General features: G+C 39.9%; 1 protein-coding gene across 1 annotated transcript in view; it reads right to left on the bottom strand.

The window, feature by feature from the left end:
* Positions 1–396: 396 nt before the first annotated feature.
* LOC311046898 (leucine-rich repeat-containing G-protein coupled receptor 5-like) overlaps positions 397–21,085 on the bottom strand; it is a 22,457-nt gene continuing 1,768 nt past the window's right edge. Inside the window, exons 2-16 of the mRNA XM_084059477.1 lie at positions 16,155–16,226; positions 14,817–14,888; positions 14,510–14,581; positions 10,706–10,921; positions 10,467–10,538; positions 7,489–7,557; positions 6,889–6,960; positions 6,541–6,612; positions 6,167–6,235; positions 5,505–5,576; positions 4,986–5,051; positions 4,013–4,138; positions 2,974–3,119; positions 1,885–1,968; positions 397–1,776 (exon numbers count right to left, since the gene is read on the bottom strand). Of these exons, the coding sequence (XP_083915603.1) occupies positions 788–1,776; positions 1,885–1,968; positions 2,974–3,119; positions 4,013–4,138; positions 4,986–5,051; positions 5,505–5,576; positions 6,167–6,235; positions 6,541–6,612; positions 6,889–6,960; positions 7,489–7,557; positions 10,467–10,538; positions 10,706–10,921; positions 14,510–14,581; positions 14,817–14,888; positions 16,155–16,226 (2,269 nt within the window). The 3' untranslated portion in view covers positions 397–787. The remainder of the gene's footprint in view (positions 1,777–1,884; positions 1,969–2,973; positions 3,120–4,012; positions 4,139–4,985; positions 5,052–5,504; positions 5,577–6,166; positions 6,236–6,540; positions 6,613–6,888; positions 6,961–7,488; positions 7,558–10,466; positions 10,539–10,705; positions 10,922–14,509; positions 14,582–14,816; positions 14,889–16,154; positions 16,227–21,085) is intronic.

Here is a 21,085-nt window from a genome sequence, read left to right as displayed (position 1 = left end):
CCTTTTTATATATATAAAGTATTTTATATCATGGAATGAACAATGAAGATTCAGTTTACTGACTTGAATCACATACTGTACATGGAATGGAGTTTATCATTCCTAGGTCTGGATAGTGAATCCCATGGCGTTATCAAAACTTCTAATAGTTTGAGTCCAAAATCCATTCAACAAAAGCAGTAATGTGAGAAGTTTTATTTGAAATCGATACAATCATGTTTCATAAATAAAAATAAGAGACTTGGATAAGAATTTGAATATAACAAAGTATAGTCACAGCCCTAAAATTGACCACCTGACCTAGCATGTCTTAATGGCTGTCTGATTGTCAGCTCATGGTGCCTTCATTACATAGTAATAATACATTTAATTTGTATAGCACAAAACAATGTTAAGTGCTTTACAGAACAGTATAAAAACAATCCGACAAGCAGCAATCCACAATTACTGTATGATGTAAATAAAGCGTTAAGAACTAGTAAGAGAAGGCATGGAATAAAAAAGGGTGTGCAATTAATATAAAATGTGGAAATATAAAATAAATAACATGTATATAACATGGAAACAAGTGAGCATAAAATATTGAATGGTAAAATAGTATAATACTGTTTTTACAAGGTTTGTTTTAACTTTTGTAGAGTCATTGGTGCATCAAAAGCAATTAAGCTAGAACATGTTGGATTCTGATAAAGGGTTCTCAGATTTTCCAATTCTTGCTGTAAAAACTGTAATACACTAATGATTGAGCCAGAACGAGGCAGTCATGTAAAGTCAACCTCTTCCACAATCAAAAAGGGACTAGGGCCTGTGTCGACGTACACGACTGCGTCTCTGGATCCTCAGAGTTGACAGACGTGATGTGGCTGCTGCTGTTTGATCTTTGTGTTCTGTGTGAAGTCCACTGAAGAAAGCTACTGAGATCTTCTCTGAAATGCAGACTGAGGAACATATAGAGTAGAGGGTCCAGACAGGCTGGCAGGGACATGGTCAGCAACACTGTGAATCTGACAAACTCTGGGCTGGAGAGGAAAGGATGCTGGAGCATGAAGGAGAGGAGAGTTGCAGAAAAGCAAAGTAAGCAATTTGAAAGGAGGAGGACGGTCACCGTTTTGGTCATGGCACAATCCTGGACTCTTTTCAGCTTTAACGTCATTTCACCCCCGGGCTGGTGCTGGTTCACACAGCAGTGGGTGACAGTCATTAACAGGTAACAGAGGAAGTTGAGTGACAATAGCGTTGAGTTGTAACCCCAACAGATTGAGTGATTATGAGAAAAGGACATACAGATGGAGGAGAGACCATGTTCAGCTCTGAACAGGAAAGGAATTGCAGCAGCGGCCAGTGCCAGGGTACAACAAACTGCTGCTATCACCTGAGCACCCCTGTGCCCCAGTAGATTCCTGCTGGCCTCAGGCTCATTGCTCCATCTCATTTGCTCGAAGATGACGGCTGTCATAAGGAGGACTCCAGCTTCAGAGGAGAGTGCGAACAGGACATTTGTGGTCCAAGGACGCGCTCCCACCTCCCACCATGGACAACCGCCATGGTCCACGGTCAGAACATCTACCACAGCAAGAATGCCACTTGAGAGACCTGTAAGAAAGTGGACCCAGTATAGGACACCCAGAAGATGCTGGATGGGGGTTTTTGATGTAGAGGAGAAGAGGATTGAGAACAAGACCAGGAAATTGAAAGTGATGGAGAGGATGATGATGACCCAGATGACAAACTGAAGCCAGTGGGTAGCAAACAAGCTCTGGCACGGATGGAATGGACCTAGAAATGGAGACAAAATATGATATAAGAACCCAATTGTTTTTAAGGAGTGGCTGTCCCTTATTTAAATAGTGGAGGTGGAAAAACATATTCTCTATACATACTCACCAGGGACAGGAGAACAGCGGATTGCAGTTTGTTTTGTAGCATCTACACTTAGTTCCATTGCCAAGTCCTCTGGACTGCCATATTCTATGAGAAAACATCATAGCATAGATTTTTTTTTAAAGAAATCAAAATTCTTAAATTCTCTTGTCTTCACTGACCAATATATAAGATCTGTTAAGAAATTGGCCAAATTTATCTCACATCAAAGGCAAAAATTAAAGGAAAACCCTGAATAACTGAATAGAGACACCGCAAATGTCTCTGCTTCCATAATAGGACTGCATGATACAATTAATCACTTAACCAATTCAGTTGTCATGGCAGTACCGTAACTATGAAACATGACAGAAAGGCCTAAAGAAAAATAGATACAGCTAGGTGTTGAAAATTATAACAGTTATAAAAACAGTAAACGGATAGTAACGCATAGGCATAGGAATAAAGTACCAGAACCAAAAGAGGTATAGGCATACTTCAGTACTCTTTTGCTTGGTCCTCTGCACTTGGACTGCCCAGGATTTGTGTTTCGTAAGCAGATATAAATGTAATCACAGTGCACTAACAGTATTAACAGTTATAGATATAGGCAATGTGTACAGAAAATATACTATCTATAGACGGTAATATTTGTACAGTACATAGCCTAGTGGTACATATAGCCTGTATATAAATATACCGTATGTACAGTACATACATATGCACATGTGGTGGAACATGCTATCCCTCCTAGTTCCACTCTCCGCTGAACAGGTGCCCTGACCAACCTGTAGGAGTCATTAGTGAAGTAGCCTCGGAAACCCATGCTTTTTTAAGTGACAGAGGTTGCCCACCCTGACCAACCTGTAGGAGTCATTAGTGAAGTAGCCTCGGAAACCCATGCTTTTTTAAGTGACAGAGGTTGCCCACCCAAACCAGCTTCCCACCCCTGAACACGACCAATCGTGTTCTTTGGAGAGCCCTGCCAAGCCGGATGAACCGTGAGTCTCCATGGTCCCTGGTTGTTTGAGCTCAAACTTTTGGGGAAGCTTCGGAATTAATTTAGCAGTCATTAATCATTTCTACATAATAAGAGAAAAGGTTTTGACTCACCCTGAAAGGTTACGTCATAACTCTCTTGTTGATTTAGACTTGGCTTACTGTTGTCAACAATTCCAAGGTTCCAGGGGAAGGGGCACTTTGACTTGGCCCTGGGCACAAACACACAGCACTGGTAGGCAAATGGCAGCTCTGCTACCCTGCAATGGCACACAAAATGAGTAATCACTCTACAGACAGTATATGCGACAGCAAGTATTAACAAAGAGTAGAACTTCACTGCACTGGTGAGTATAAGCACAGTTTAAAACGGCAGTGTTATGGTTTGGCCCAAATGTATGTAAATATGAAACCTGCACACACACACTTCATAGTAGGCTACGATATGCAGTCTAATTCTCAGTGGTAGAAAAGTGTTTTGTGCATTTTTACACACTGCCTGTGGTTGGCAGTGGTGTGGCTGAGCAAGGTCTTAAGATTGCATAAGATTCGCAGTGCGTGTGAACTTCTAGCTATATGGGGACTTAAGCACATACCCTTACCTCCTTTCAAGTAATTTGATTTGGATTAATAACCTTGGATGTCTAATTTACATTCACAAACTATTACAATATCAACTTAATCTACTGAATACATCCAGCTAGGTAATCCATACTAGGCTGGTGAAGGTTGTGTATTGAGTTTACACACGACTAAGACCTGGGGAGAGGTGCACCATGCTCTGCTCCCCATACAATCACCTGCTAGCCTTCCTCGTCACCTATAAACACTCACTCTAATGCTGAAATGCCTATGGAATATACTGGTAAAAAAAGCTTGAAACATGCAGATGATTCAGTGATGGTGCAATAAATTAAGATTTATGTCTCACCCGAGATTAGACCATGGGTCTCCTGCACAAGCAACATTTGGCCTTTTATTATTATTAGGATAATTATTACTGCTGAGCTAAGATAGAAAGCCTGTTTGGGGGAGATATTACATGAACATGCAGTACCACTTGTTAGCCTGTAGTGGTCCTACCTGACCACCGGATCCACATTTCTAAACAGAAGAGTATATGTATAAATGTGAGTGCTACTCCTAGTCCTACCTGAGCCTGGGCAGGAGGTGCAGGGGCAGTGTGTCTCTAAGCTGAAGATTCCCAGACAGCTTCAAGTGGGTGAGTCCGAGAAGACCCTCCAAGGAGAAGGAAGACAGCTGGTTGGAGGTTAGGTCACTAAGGGAGAGAGATGATGGGTGTGTGGGGAGGGGGATGTCAAATGCATCATCTTACCAAATGTTCACTTTTTTTTTTTTTTTTTTTCTCAAATCATTCTATACACAAACAAGGCTGCCTAGAGATCCTCTGGAGTGATATACTATATACTGTAATGTACATAATGTCATTAGAGACTCATTACAATACTTAACACTCACACATCGCACTGCTTAACTAACAGTCTAATTACAATAGTTTGCATAGTATACAGTATATCTTATGCATCTTTTAGAGTATATTACAGATATTCATATATTTTGACTCACAATTAACTTTTCACATTTAGTATTCAGTAATATAATTATTACTGTTATTGTGTAATGTATATTATTAAAATAAAAAAATAAAAAAAAAAGATGGTTTGCAAAATCCTATCCATTAATTGGCAATGTTCTTACATTAAATATTTGCTACATTATATACTGCTTTGGCAGTATATTTGCAGTTATAGGCTTAGAGCACTGATCTGTCCATTCACTGACCATTCTCTGACACTGCCCCTACTGTACACATACAGTAAGCACACTTTGAGCAGGCTCAGGCTCACGCTCAGGCTCTAAAAAAATATGTTTATTCCACAAATAAGCTCTTTCAAAAAGTATTTCCTATATGCGTGACCTGAGGCACTTAGTCACTCACAGTGACCTGAGTGCCTTCATCTCCAGGAAGGTGTCCACATGAATGATATTATGACGCAAATCAATGGGAAAACAAAATTAAAACAAATTCTCAGAAGTTTCATCTGGATGACTAAAGATTTAAGTATTGTTTATGACTATTTACAATACTAAAACAGATGACTCACATTCTTTGTATCTTCCCACATCCAGTGAAGTTGGGTAGACACTGTATCCAGTTGTAAGACAGGTCCCTTTAGATAAGACACATGGATATTTCCCCAAAGGAAATCAATGTCCAATTCCAAACCAGAGATTAAGACAGTATCTAAACATGCCTTCCCATAGCATTTCATAATATGGATATAAGGGCGTCTACTTGGCTATTGAAGGGATATGATGTTTGCATGCATAATTGAAAATGACGTTTCTAAAGAGTGTAGACAGGCCTATCAACTGAGCCAAAATATGAATTACATGACTAATGTCTCCAATGCTTTGTTTAGTTTATTTTTGTCTCCTGATTTTGTTTTGGTGGTGGTTTTGGACTGTTGTTTTTAATCATCAATTTTACGGAAATATATTGTATGATAAATTTCATGGAATAGATAAATAGAAAATGAAATTGCTCGTATCCTAAACAGTATCGATGTGTATATCAATGCATTTGTAAAGCTCTAAAGATGTACCATAAAAGGAACACTTACAGCTGCTGTAGGCTGGGCAGGACTTCACATATTAAACTGGGTACGGAGGAGATATGGGTGCCTGTGATGCTTCTGAGTGATGAGATTGTATCAGTGAGATCAACAAGTGATACAGTAGGTACTTTTTATTTTGTTCAAGCACTTCCGTTGGCTTTTTTTTAGATGCTGTGTAATTATTAGGATTTTTCCCCTTTTGCATGTGTCAAAGATGCATATGCATACTGTATGTGCATTAAACTACAGGGACAATACTAATAATACTTATTTACTGAATAAAACTAATTTAAAAAATGTCAGGTGATAATACATAGTTGAGGGCCGTGTTATACGGCGCCCATACAACAGTTGCCCAAAGGTAGTTCGACAGGAATGGGCTCTTCTGGGGATCCGACCTGTGACCTTTTAATCACAAGATGATCTTTCAAATGACCTGACCACCCTCTGCCTCTCTCCCACCATCACAAAGAAACCCTCCAGTGAAAACAATACAAACAACACTCTGTAAAGCAGGGAGGGTGGCCAGCAGAATGGGAAACATTGGATTAGAGTTTCTCCAAATGTCAACAACACATAAAGGTTGGCAAATAAATCAGAGGGGCTGCTTGTGGGGCTCCTGGTGTGGGACACCATACAGGATCTTATGATGGCTTGAAGGGACTTACAGGGTCTCCAGACTATTTGCTCCAGTGAGGTCTGGGAAGACTGTGATGTCTTTGGCTCCACTGAGAGATCTAAACACACAGATGAGATCGCAGGGGGGAAAAAGACACATGTCCAAGGGGTTTAGAGCTGTTTTTTGGTCTGGTGTTTACTAGCACATGAAGTTAGAAATAAATAAGTGATTGAAAAATACCAATGGTACCACGACATGTTTTCCCGACAAACAAACCCATAGGGCTTACTACGCCCCATAGAAAAGGAAGTTACGATCCAACCAACAAACAAATGGTCTGTAAGATGTGACACACAACAACAATCCATACGGCCTCTGAAGATGCTACTCAGTAAGCATGGTTTAGGACTGATGGTGACTTACAGGGTTCTGAGCTCTGGTAGAAGCTGGAAGGCTGAGTGACCTATAACCTGGACAGGATTGTTCTGGAGGTTTCTTTTGGGGAGAATAACACAGCTTAGCACCACTGTTAAGTTGATGGTGAATGAATGCATTATTTGCATTTAACCATTTAGTACTGAGAAGTAAGAGAGAATAGACAAAGAAAATAAATGTATGATAGAGAATTGCAAAAGTAAAGTGCCAAAGTTTTAGGAGTTATGTTTATTACATGTCTTCACATTTATTAACAGCCTGGTCAGTTTCAATCTATAGTTCTGAATGCTTATTATTTCGAACAATAAACTTCTAAGGGATGCTAAGGTAACCTACATGGTCTCTATGGAAGGGTTTCCAATGAAGGCATGTCCTGGGATGGATTTGATGTGGTTGCTCTGAAGAATTCTGAGGAGATGAGCATGCAAAATGAAGTTAGACAAAGGCACAACTTTTGGCTGCAGAGATTCACTCATGTACAATAATCTGTCTGTGAAGTTGGAGGTCACCTCACTTTCTGTTCAATTGATTCAAAATTAGAAATGAAACTCCTTTTCAGATGTGTTAATTGAAGAATATCTATTACATGTATTATTTTATGGTTTTAATTTAGGATCAGATACCTATCTATAAACCACTTGAACCCTAGCATCCTCATCTGAGGGCCACATTTGGCAAAAAATAGCACAACGCATTGTGTCGTGACACGTTGTGAGCTTGTAGATCGGCTGTTTTCGGACACCAAAGAGATTTGGTGTACAGGGGAAAAAAGAGGGGACCAAGTACAGAGCCGACCTTGGTCTACTATAAGTGTTAATTTAAGTATAGAGGGTTTAAGTGGTTAAAGCTGATGTTTTGTTTGTTTCAGCAACATCTGAATGATTTCGATAAAGCAGTGTACATTTTTGTGTCAGGAAGTTAAGCATTAAGACTCACAGTTCCTTAAGGGTGGGGACGGCTCTGATGGCTGTAGGGAAGCTGTCCAATCTGTTGTAACTTAGATCTCTGTAATGAGGTCAGAAGGTTTTATTATAATGAATTCTTATAGTGGGTTAGGTCATTTTCTTATAATGACTTAACCCACAGTGTCACAGAGCCATTTCAACCTGTCATGATTTATTTTACAATAAATAACCTCGCTGTATATTATTCCACTATGAGCTAAATCGATAATTTGACATGTAATATCGATTGAAGAAATGATTTGATTAGCTTACTAATTACAACTTCCAGGAGGTAAAGCAGTTATTGAGAAATAACAGCCTGCCGAATTGACCGTTCACAATTAAGTATTCATCAAAACTATGTAAAACTATTTGACTATTACTAAAGGCTTTTTCTAATACTGATAATTTATTTTAAATTAACACTGGTAATACTGGTATACTGTAATAACAGTACAACTACTGTACCACTATCATACTATACCTACTGTACTTACAACAATAATAACAAGAACAGCAATAATACCCACTAATACTAGTAATACTGTCACTACTATAAAATTATTAATCATAAATGTGCTATTATTTTACAAGCTCTTCAGACAGGACATTCCAAAGCCTGCATGGCCCGGAAGGCAGAGGTCTGATCAGAGAAACTTTCCGGTCATAAATTTCTCTTCCTTCGCCCTGTCCCCGCAGCTATACGACAGACGGTACCATAGTATCTCAGCCTCGCCTCTCTCATCTCTCTCCAAAACACACACCAATCAGTGCGTTTTCACACACGGCTACTTCCTGTTTGTAAACACGCCATGTCTGGGAAACTGGCTCTTGGTGCTGACACGTCGTACAGTCAGGATTTACAGTGTTCGTTCCCATCCGGCTCTCTCCTCGACAGGGGCCATTGTATTGGGTGGGAATTAATCATTGAAGGGGTCAGATACACTGGTGAGACTTCCTGGTTTAACGAGAAGGCCTTAGCGTGTGTGTGTGTGTGTGTGTGTGTGTGTGTGTGTGTGTGTGTGTGTGTGTGTGTGTGTGTGTGTGTGTGTGTGTGTGTGTGTGTGTGGGCTGTCAACAACCCCATAATTTAGCCTTCATACTAGTACTAGACAATGTTTCGCTGGACCACAAGGAGACATCTTCTTGAGCCTGGTATGTTAGACAGTGCAGTTGCTGTGTGTGTGTGTGTGTGTGTGTGTGTGTGTGTGTGTGTGTGTGTGTGTGTGTGTGTGTGTGTGTGTGTGTGTGTGTGTGTGTGTGTGTGTGTGTGTGTGTGTGTGTGTGTGTGTGTGTGAAAGACATCTCCATATTCTCGGAAAGAAACACAGCATTTGCCTATCGAACCCTCCGAGCCTGCTTTACTTGCATGTGTACGTCTGCAAAGAAACAAAGAGACCGCAAAACGGATCTATCTTATAGAGGTCTACGTAGTAATGTAGTAATAGGCCAATCTAGATAAATGCCAGCCAGCTGCATTATGCTGTAAACCCACACAGACTATACATACAGATGTAGATAGCTCTCTATGCAAACTAACTCATTACAGCACTTTTCACCAATTTTCTCTTTTGCGGTATCGGGCCCATGTTTTCAACATGAGCCCAATACCCCTGTATCTATCTACCACTGTATTTAACACTTCGACATCTCAACGTGTATTTTTTTGTCTGCGTTACACACACCAGGATAATGAGAGCTGTCTGTCTTAGCGCAAAGTTCCGGCACCCTGAAGGCTGTTTGGGTGCAGCATCCAAACAGTCGGGGAAACATGTGCATCCTAGATTGAGGGTAATTGGCAGAGGTTCTGCACCGTGACCACACACTGTGATGCACCAGATGAGGCCTGCCCAGACTGTTTGAACTGCAGTGGTGGCTCACTTAGGGCTAAGCCCTAGGGGTTTTCTTGTAAAAGACAGTGCTCAAAGACAGCCCTCTGTCCCAATAGGAAGAGCACCTGCGCTCTTTCTGAGCTTCTGCGTCACCGTGTCAGGAGTTGTGGGAGTTGGTCAAGTTCTTCTTGGTTAGATTTTGTTTCTTCTTTGCATATTTTGTGGGTTGATGCTCAGTATTTTTTCCGCATAATTGGCTTTGATTTGTCTTGTTTTGTATTGTATTTCATTATGTTGTTGTGGTTACCCCAGCCAACATTTGGAATTGGTGTCCACCTTGTTTCTTAATATTTGCGCTGGTGCAGATCAAAATAAGTTAAAAATTAAAAACGAAAAGAAAATACCTTTATTCTATGTTTTCGTATGCATTTTTCTTTCTCTTAATATAGCCTCCTTAATATGTTAATTGATGATTGTTCCTGCGTTGTTCCTGTGTTATTCTCAGTGTGGTGCTCAGGCACACACGTGCGTAGTTCTGGGTGTGTTTGCTACACTAATGGAGATTGACTAACGGTGCTTCCGCATCTCTCACACATTCTGACATTATTTATGGACCTGTGTTTGTTTGTCAGACTCTTACTTGCCCTGATGAAGACCAGTTGCTGGTCTAAATATGTTGGCTTTTAATACTTTTTGTAAATATGATTAAAGTGCATTGATTTGACGCCCTCTCCTTATTTCTCTCCTCCTCTCCTCCAAAACTTCTTCAAGTTTTGGTTTCCGTAGATCCTAGAAGCACCAATCTACATTTTTAACTCAACTTTTATCTCCATTGAGCACCTGATTGTTCTCTCTCTCACTTTGCATATATGTGTTCAATTTTAACCAGGCAGTAATCACTTGCTCTGATAGATGAAAATTTTAAAAAGGTCAAATGTTGTCGTGTTCTGGATTTGTGATTTTAAACCTTTTTCGCCATACAATGAGAATGAGTCCTCTGTTCTTCGATCACAGAGCACAGAAGCAACAGAAAATGATCAACATTATTTGGACTCATCATATCCAGGTAGCTATTACAATTACATTTTCTGCCAAAATTCAACATTGCTTCAAGGTGAAAGGTTACCGGTCAACTCACAAGGTCTCCAGGTTTTGCAGACCGTCAAAGCACCTTTCCCCCAGTGAGTGGATCCGGTTGTCATGGAGATGTCTAGGATAGGAATGGTTAATATTGAAGAAACAATTTTTTCTTTGCTGATATAGAAGACTATATCTGCTTTTAACCATACCCTGACTGTTTGGGAGACACATCCCTAATAGTTTTATTGGTTTTAATCTCTACCCATTGAACTACACAGGGTACACAATGTTACTCACATAACCACCAGGTGACTGAGGTTGCCAAACGCCTGGTCGGGGATGTAGGTGATGTTGTTGAGGGCGAGGTTCACTGCCTGCAGAGTGGGCAGCCTGGCGAGGGCCTCAACAGGCACCTGTGTGAGGGCGTTGTCGTCCAGCCAGAGGTATCTAAGTGATTTAAGGCCCTTGAAGGAGGCGGCATGCAAGTTGCCAATGAAGTTGGCATCCAGGCGCCTGGCAGTAAGAGATTAGTGTTTTAGTCATACTGCTTAGAGAGTCAATATAGGAAAACATGGAGATTATAAAACCTGAAGTAAAGACACATAATTATCTGTTGCTTCATAATAATTAACTACCATGTATCCTAATATAAACATGGAAAATGTCTTTGTGCGTGTCTGTAGTTCACGTATCTCGAGAAACGTCATGCATGCATGCATGCATTCCCAACTTACATTGTTCCCGAATTTATTTATTTTAAACTTTTTTTTAGCACTTTGAGATTTGTCCTAATCTAAAGTGCATTACAAATAAAATGCATTATTATTATTAATATTTTAACATGAACACTAACTAACTAAATTAATGTTTATTTCTTAATCTTGCTATTAAAATTGCCTAATTTTAAACAAACCCAATACGGTTGTCCAGAACCGCCGATCTGACCGATATGTTCATATATAGGCACGCCAATATATGGGCATATACTGATGACATCAGGGATCTCCATATGGGCATAAAAGGGACAAGGACTGACAGATACAGAGATCTCCATGTATGGGCACTAATATATTCAAATTAAAATTGACTTAAGGGAGGACAGGCCGGCGGACCACGTCGTAACGTTCATGTCACTATGACTCAGCCATAACCATATAAGGAGTTCGCAATGCAGCTGTGTCGTCATGGCATCAGGCGCAAACAAATCAGTCAGCTCCATATATGGGCTCAAAAGAGGGCATGGCCATATATGGGCATATAGTGATGACATCAGATATCTCTGTAAATAGGCATAAAAGGGACAAGGACTGACAGTGGGCATAAAGGACTGATATATGGGTATATCGGTTGGATCGGCGGTGCAACGTAGGTGTGAGGGATGTGTAGCGGGCCCGAACCTCTAGTTACTTAAAGGTGCTATAAGTGATATTTTGTGGTTAAAAAAAAACTTTTCTTGTTAAAAGGTTAATGCTCTATATTTTGATAGTGATCATTGCATTAGTGTTTGTTCAGTAACAGGGACTCCCCATCTCTCCAGCTCTTTGGTGAGCAAAAAATACATTTTCAGGATACAAATTTCATCCAATCATATAGGATACAGGAAACCTATAGTGAAATTGGAAGTGATGGAACAAACAAAAAAATGAGCAGACCAAATTGGAACTGGAACACTATACAATTGACACTGATAAATAGGTTCTCTCTACTGACTGGATGAAATTGGTGACCCAACTCAAAATGTATTTTCTGTTTATTAAAGTGCTGGAGAGACAGGGATACCCCTGTTACTGAACAAACACTTTACAGCAATGATTTATCAGAATACAGATATATTTCACTTACTATAACAAAAACCCATTTAAAGCTGCACTATGTAACTTTCCTGTTCTACCCCAGATTTGAACCCTGTTTCCTGTGCAAGAACTGACATTTTTACCATTGAGTTAATAGAGCGTGCCTGCTTGCTCAGGGGATAAATTGAATCGTGTCAGATCCTGTGTCTAGGTGAGACATTACCTTTTACACAGGTCTAAATATCTCAATAGAAGAGCAGGGAGATACAATACTACCACCCAAATTGTACAAGTTATATTGTATTAACATACTCTACCATATAGATTGGACACAATTATATTTTATTAATTAAAAATAAGTTACATAGTTCCGCTTTAAGGAAAATGGAGGGCAATGCATATTTTATTCCACATGCTCCAGACCTCAACAATAGTTTCCTGATGGTAATAATAGATGTATTTTTCGGGAGAAGTTAGGAAACAGATGACGTTATAAATAAATGCAATCACATGTTTTTATGAATTAATATATTTGATATTTGTCTTGTTACATCTAACTCAAAATAGTGCTGCCTGTCTAAAGGCTTCAAAAACAAAATATCTAGTTTAAAACATATAATTTGTTCTATTAAAAACATAATATTTGACCAAACTTTATTATTATTATTATCGGTATTATTATTATAAAATCTAATTATGCCATATAGCACAAGCCTCTCATTCAGAGAACCCACTCTCTATCAGGGAGGTCTATGCATTCTTCGGGTTGTATGGTAGTAATTTATGGTGTTGACATCGCTTAGGGGACATAGCTGTCTGTCAGACAGGGGTCCCAGTACCACCGCAAGCAGGCAGCTTGCATGTGTCTATTCCCCCCTCTGTCTTAACGTGTGAACTTGAGATTGGAACATCTAAACAACAGTGATCGCTGTTTACCCTGGGCCGAGCAATGAGCAGACAAGGGCCCCATTGAGATGCTGAGAACAACGGATCAGGTAAACCTGTTTAGTGATGACACAGGGCTTTAGTGTCAGGCCCACTTATTGTGTCATGCCCACTTATGTGTGTTTTAGTATGTGTGCACGTGTGTGGGAATGTGTGTTCATTTCTGGCAATGTATCTCAACGTGTGTGTGTGTGTGTGTGTGTGTGTGTGTGTGTGTGTGTGTGTGTGTGTGTGTGTGTGTGTGTGTGTGTGTGTGTGTGTGTGTGTGTGTGTGTGTGTGCGCGCGTGCGCGTGCGCGTGCGTGTGTGTGTGTGTGCGTGTGCGTGCGTGTGTGCGTGTGTGTGTGTGTGTGTGCAATGTATGCATGCTGTACTTGCACATGGATGTCTGTCAGTATCTGTAAGGACACATTTATGTTACATGAGAGAGAGAAAGAGAGAGAGAGAGAGAGAGAGAGAGAGAGAGAGAGAGAGAGAGAGAGAGAGAGAGAGAGAGTGGTTAGTGTGCCCATTTATGTTTTTTTATGTCCAAGGAAAATAGACCCACATTGGCAATCTTGTGCCACGTTTACAAACGCTCTTGACCGCAAAAGGTTTGGTTGCCATCATTTTGCTGAGTTTTTCCTGCCTCGGGAGAAAAAATGAGGGGAGGAATAAACAGCCTTTTTGAGATAAACCTGAGAACGTAGGTTACATCATATAGGGCCTGTCTATCATCAAGTAAAGTATAAATTCCTAAATATAGGCAGACCATTTTTTCCACAGGGAATGGACCTATGCTATTAGAGACAGCTAACACTGAAGCAATGATACTTAGTTTAGCCTCAATGTGGAATTATGCCTATGGCCCTCCCTTGCCTTTACCTCTAGGACGCAGCAGCCAAAAACTTTTAAAGGCATTATTGTAGCAAGCACTTTTACATTTTTATTGTTGTACAGCTATATGGCTATGGAGTGTCAGCACTTACATTAAGCAGAAAGTTGCACACATGCTTTCAGTATGCTCTGTAAGATTTTTGTTGTATTTCAGGTGAAAACTTAAGATCTAGTTGGATTTTGCTGGTAAATCTGTTGCAGTTTGCTGAAATACACCTTTGTGGTTTAGCGTAGTTCTCTCCTTATACATTTTTCGTTTTGTTTTTGTGTGCAGCCTTTTTAGGATTTATTTCAGATATGTCAGAGTAGAGAGACAGGCAATCCAAGGGAAGAGAGAGAGAGAGGACAGACATGCAAAAAAATAAAGGGGTCACATTCAAACCCTGATCCTCGCATTTACTAGGAGCATTTTCTGTGCACTAACTGGCTGAGCCACCAGGCACCACAAGCCCCCACCCAGTTTCTAGGTTTTGCTGAGGTGTACTCACAGAGACTGCAGGTTCCTCAGGTTTTGCAGGGCTTCAGAAGGAATGTGAGAGAGGAGATTGTTCTGGAGCTTTCTGTATGAGAAGGGGGGCAGTACAATTCACAGAACATAAATTCACAGAACATAAAGTGACTGAATTAAAGTGAAAGTAATTGGTGAAAGTATACACTATTGTTTGTTTTTTTTAGTTCAAATGTATTGCTCTTGGATAAACCATTATGAAAATATATATTTTACCCAAATACATGAATTGGTAAAATGATCAATGCTAAGTTAAACATCAGTATTTAAAAATATGTGTCACATACAGCACTTTCAGATTTCGAAGTCCTGCGAAAGCATCTTTGGGGATGTCAGTTAGGCTATTTCCTGCCAGACGGCTTTTAGGTAGGGGGGAAAAACAACAGGAAAGAGAATTAACAGATTTTAATAAAGGTAAAATAGAAATACCATGGACACGCGACACAGAACTACAGCCAGTGTGAGTGGTTTCTGTGTGTTTGGCAATGTTGCTACCGTACGTAACCACCCCTCTTGATTGTATAAACACATCTGCTTCATGAGAGTCGACTGAGTTGTTTCTGAATGCCCACCAAATTAATCTCACTGCTCGACAGCTGACAGCCAACTGCGGCACAATTACAAGTTGGCCCTGCCTTGTAACACAGAACCTGCTTCCCAGATTTCAATATCCTGACCTGAATTAAACTAGCAGACACGCACGAAACACAGGCCTGATGGCTAATGTCTAATATGAACATGTTTAGTGCTTCTGGCTCCATCCCCGATCTGTTTGTTCATCTATTGAACCAAATCGATCCCGCAGTGTTGTTGGTCTGCTCTTGTACTTTGTTTTATTTTTTCCTTGGCCTTGTATTTACAAGCTGCCAAGCTAAATTAATCCCCTGCTTTCGTCTCTGGCACAGGGACCGTTCCTATTTGGAGTCTGTAAGATGTTTTCAGGGGCCAAAATGTGGCAAGAGGATCTGATGCATTTGGCTTTCATGAGTGTTTATGGGGGCCTGAGGGGGGCTTTTAATAAAGTTAAGAATGTAAATTGGTGGTCATTGACGAACTCATGAGAAGAATGTTTGTGTTGGTTAGGATCACACTTAGGATCCCTTTGTAAATCTATAGTTTAGATGCCGTGGAGAAACTTCAGAGAGATCAGAGACATTGTCCTGTCATCAAGATAACAGGTTTGATTGCCGCCGTGGCGAATGTACTGTAACCATCCCCATCAAAGCATCCCTGAGGTAGCCTGGTAAACCAACCTGGTTGCGGAAATCACATTTATTTGATTTCAGCAGACCGGTCTGCTGAATACATCAGCTGAAATCAAATGAAATGTCATTTCCGCAAGCGGGGGTGGTTAACCAGGCTATGCCTGAGCAGCTACCCAATGACAATTTCCGATTGAGGCATTTAGCAAATCGACAAACAAAGTACAAGGTCGGGGGTAAACCTCCATGAAGCCACTACTCAACCACCCTACCATGATAAGATAGTATTGTTGAGATTGAGATACCAAAATATGTATGTGCTACTGGTCCAAGACATTTTCAGTGGAAAATCACTATTCCTATGATGCCTGGACAGACGGACAGACAAACAGACAGAGGAGATTTTAGAGGAGATGGTCTTACAGTTCCTGGAGGATGTGGAGGTTGGAGAATGCTCGGCTAGGCAGCGGGTAGAGGTTGTTCATACTCAGATCTCTATATGAGGATAACAGACAGACAGACAGATTACATCCACAACTGTGAAGTCTCACTGCTATTCTTTCAACAGAATTTCTTGTTTACAACTGCATAAAAGAACAGTGCCGTATACTGGCATGGTATACAGTGATGGGTGACGGCGTGATAAGTGCCCCAAAATGCTATGCACTGCCACTGATATTTGATATAACTCATTTGAAAAACTTGCTAGCAGGATTATAAACTTGTTTTGGCAAGCTGCTTTCCTACACAAACAACCTTTAGAGTTTAAAGGGACTACACCATGAATTTTAACTTTTTCTTTTTTGTGTGTTTTTGGTCTCCCCTACCTCTCTTCTATCCCCAAAAATACCCCAGTTTGAACACTCAGGCTTTCACAGCAAATCTGGGGTTTTCTTTAAATTGATCTCAAAACAGGCCAAACTGATTTGCACCCTGACGTGACGTCACGTCAGGGTACAATCCCTCCCGTTTTTCACTTCCAACCACAGAACCAGGAGATAACATGCATATAAACTGGCTCAATAGCGCCCGTGCCAAACAGGACAATGTGGTATTGCAGGTGAAAGTGCTTTATAAGCCAGAGAGAAGTTAGTTGGAATGAGTATATCTGAGGCTTGATTTAGGCTCAAACCTTTTGAAAAACGTTTGAGGGACATATGATATTAAATATTATTATCATTTTTTAAATTCATGGTGTAGATCCTTTAAGAGAAATACTGTAGATAAAATACTGTAGTTCAGGAACTATTCAGAGTCTGCTCAAGTTATGGTGTGCAGTACGACATCTAGCTCTAAAAGTAGTGTTGTCATCATGACTGCTAAAACCAAGGAGGATCAGAAGCAAAATGTTCCTTCATTCTTTATGGCCAAGTACTAAATGTGGTGAACAAAGTAAGGTATTTGGGTCAAATCACCAGGGATGATTTACATGATCGTGATGATGGCAATGTGCAGCACCAGTGCTTAGGGTTGTACTACAAGCCAATATGCTGGCAAATGTCATGTGTGTACAGATGACTAAAACAGTTATTTTTAAAGTCTACCATACTCTACTCAATATACTGTAGCCCACCTGTGGTGTAACTATAGCAAAGCAAAAATTAAAAAGCTTGGCAATTAATGATGCATTCAGAATCTTGCTCCCATAGATGGACATGTGCAAGTCACATGTTTGTGACTGGTAAATGTTCCCATCTTTCATGCTGTGTTGAGGAATTTCATGTACAAATGTATGTGGCAGCTTATTGATTAAAAATGCTTAATTTGATCAGGGATCAATACTGGGCCCTATTTTGTTTAGTTTGTATATTAATGATCTGCCTTCAGTCTGTCCAACTGTCTCCATAAAAATGTATGCTGATGACACAGTTCTTCATATACATGCTGAAAACAAACAACTAGCAGCAGACAAATTAACTGCAGCCATGGTCCATGTATCTGATTGGTTGAGGAACTCAACTGTTTACATCTGAACACAAACAAAACTGTTTGCATGTTTTTCTCACGCAACTCCACAGACACTGTTCATCCTGACATTGTTGTCAAAGGAAACAGTATTAAGGTAGTATCAGAATTGAATAATGGAATCACACTAGACTTAAACTTGACATTTAAAAAACATGTTAAAAATGTAGCCAACACTATCAAATTCAATCTGTCTAATTTCAGGCACATAAGACCTTTAAAAGACGCAGCTAAACTCTTCATGCATGCTATGATTTTCTCACACATTCACATACTGTTTCACAACCTAGTCACAGACAAATCTGACAACTTTGAAAGTAACCTATAGTCACTTTACAAAAAGACATTAAAACACTTGATGAAAATCTTTACAACCATTGCCATATAGTTCTAAAGTATAATTTATTTAATTTTGATAGCTTTAAACATTTTGCAGATGCTTGTCTCATTTTAAGGTTTTAAATGGGCTCCTCCACTGGAACAGTTCATAGGGCGAAGGGACAGTGGTGACAGAGCAACAAGGGCAACTACCAGAGGGGACTGTGATCAGTGATGCTATGCTCATTTGAGAAGTGGTTGCTCTCTATTTTAATGACGTGACGCGCACGTCGCTTAACACCTACAGTACAGGTCACACAATGGACAATTGATATGCAAATAGGCTAATTCCTATGTTAATGTACCTGGCGTGAGTCGGGAGCATTTGTAAACTTTGATGAAGTGTGAATTTAAAGTAGTTTTAAATCTATGCGTGTGCCTGCGCGTCCCCCTGGCCAAATAAGTGGTTGCTCGGCGTGCAACCCCGTCCACTGAGCATTGCACCCCTGACTGTGATGTACCATTCAAACATGGTATGTTTGGTGAAACAGCCTTCTCTGTTAGAGCCTCCCATCACTGGAATAGTCAAACCGAAGTAAGAGAGAGCACCAACTACAGTATTTGACCTTCAAATTCAACCTTAAGAGATGGGTTGAAGCAAACCAAATGTGTAATCATGGGTAATTATCAGCTACATTTGTCACTGGTGTCATTTCTCATATTTTACTGTAATTGTTCTGTCTCCTGTACTATGTCTACTTGTCTTGTATTGTATTGATGTGAAAACTGACATGTTGATTAATGTGCATTGTCCCTGATGAATAAATAAATAGCTTTAACTGGCCCTACACAGAGTGACACTAGGTATTCCTTATGTTTTTGGCAAATTGGTGTCTGTATGTATTTTAATCTCTATGGTATTTCTGTATTGTGTGTACTTGTATTGTAGTATGTTGTCTCTTCTTTTTCTTTGCTGTTGTGTCTATAGTTAAACTGAATTGAATTGCACCAGAATCTACAGTAGAATGCACCTGTACAGGTACAGGATACATGTGAAGTGAGAGTGAAACATTTATCCAAATGGACGTCTCCTGTCATTTTGTACTGAACGTTTTTTTTATTAATACGTACTTGGTACCGGTGTCCCCCCAGGGCTCTAGATCTGCTCCTTTTCCCCCCTCTACAACAAATCTCTTTGCCAAAAGTAGCCAGCATAGTGATACTAGGGTTCAAGTTGTTAATTCTTGATGTAGAGAGAAGGACAGGGCGAATGGATCAAAAACAGGCCTAGGTTTAGTTGAAGCAAATAAGAACACACGGACAATTACTTTTGGTTTCCGCAGAGAGAGAGCACATGGAGGGCAGTAACTGGTAAAACTCCTCTGTTTCTGAGCAACAAAACAACAGATGTGGATATTTAACACATTACCCTCTGTCTCAGATAAATAAGAAGCAGATCTCTAATCGGCAAAGTACAATGAAGGTCCTATACCGAAATTTGTCTGGCCGACCCTGCTGCAGTGATGTATTGACAACTTTTGACAGTATTTACTTGCACACATGGCACTGTATGAGGACAGCAGGATTTCACTCAACGTGCCATGGGATGATGCAGGACACAGTATCAATACCGCAATGTATCAATACTCTGTTACAAGTAAAAAAGTCCTGTATTTAAAATTCACTTTAGTAAAAGTAGGAAAGTATTAGCATCAAAATATATTTAAGGTACCAAAAGTAAAAGTAAAAACTTATGCAGAAAGTACCATTTCACAAGTTTCCAAATTAATAAAAATGCTTTGACAATAGAAGATCTACAAGCTCACAAGCTTGTGAGTTTGTAGATCGGCTATTTTCAAGTATGCAAAGGGCTGAAGTGGTTAATGCATGTTTTCTTGTAATAATAATCAAAATCTACAAGGTAATTAGTAACTAAAGTTTCCAAATAATTGTAGGGTAGTAAAAAAAAGTACAATAATCGTCTCTGAGGTGAGTGGAGTAGAAGTAAAAGTATTGAAAACTGGAAATACTCAAGTAAAGTAAAAATGCCTCAACATTTTACTAAAGTACAGTACTTGAATGTACTTAGTTACTTTACACCACTGTCCAATACACATAACACAACATGCACCATGGTTGCAGCTTCAGAGGGCATGAGTGATAAAACTAGATTAACCACTTAAACCCTCTACTTAGTAAAACGGACCTGAGGTGAAATTGTACTTGGTACACTCTTTTTTCACTCTACACACCAAATCTCAACATCGATTAACATAGTTACTCTACATGTAAATGTCATACAAACAGACTGAAGGGTAATGTCATTCTTAAAGATTATGTAAAGTGTATGGGGGGTATTTGCTCCACTAATCTGAACTTGATAACGTGTGGCAAGCAGTGAAGAAGGTTGTGGTGGTGTGGAGTTGATCAAAGACCTGGTGTTACATTCAAGGGTCCTTAACATTTCACTGCCTGCCATACAGATTAGTGAGGTGTCATGAAGCAAAGCAAGCAGGCTACTATCATGTTCAGCCCACCTACTCTGCTGCAACCCACACTGATTACAAACAGAACAGACCTCAATCCATAGAGCCATACTAGAACCTTGTAAGTCCCTCATGGATCATGATGAGCCCATTCATACTGAATATCTAATCGTTCAGATCCAGGCGTCATCAATATGTCCTTACACGGACAAATGTGTCTATGGCAAATTTTTGATTTTCAGTTTTACACACCATTATTATGTTCTTATTTTGATCATATTACAATTACTGAATACGGGTCCATTTGCACACTCCATTTGTCTGAGGTACAGACCTGTAATGGTAATTCAGGGTTAGCTTGTTTCTGGTAATATTATTGTCTGCTCATTTTGTATGTCATGGCAAAAATGGAATTTTGACCAAAAACATCCACCACAAGTCAGCATGGCGATCACCCTGGTCTCTGTAATATGTTTAGTTGTTTTTTGTTTTTTTGGAACTTGTTAAAACTATGTTTTAATTGTGTGACATATGTTTATGTGAACTTACCTAGGCCTATTCAGTATACATGTTTTGCCTTGAGTG

The sequence above is a fragment of the Gymnoscopelus microlampas genome, assembly GCF_963454915.1.
Source record: "Gymnoscopelus microlampas genome assembly, chromosome: 6".
Lineage (NCBI taxonomy): Eukaryota > Metazoa > Chordata > Actinopteri > Myctophiformes > Myctophidae > Gymnoscopelus > Gymnoscopelus microlampas.
This window is presented reverse-complemented; position numbering and strand designations above follow the sequence as displayed.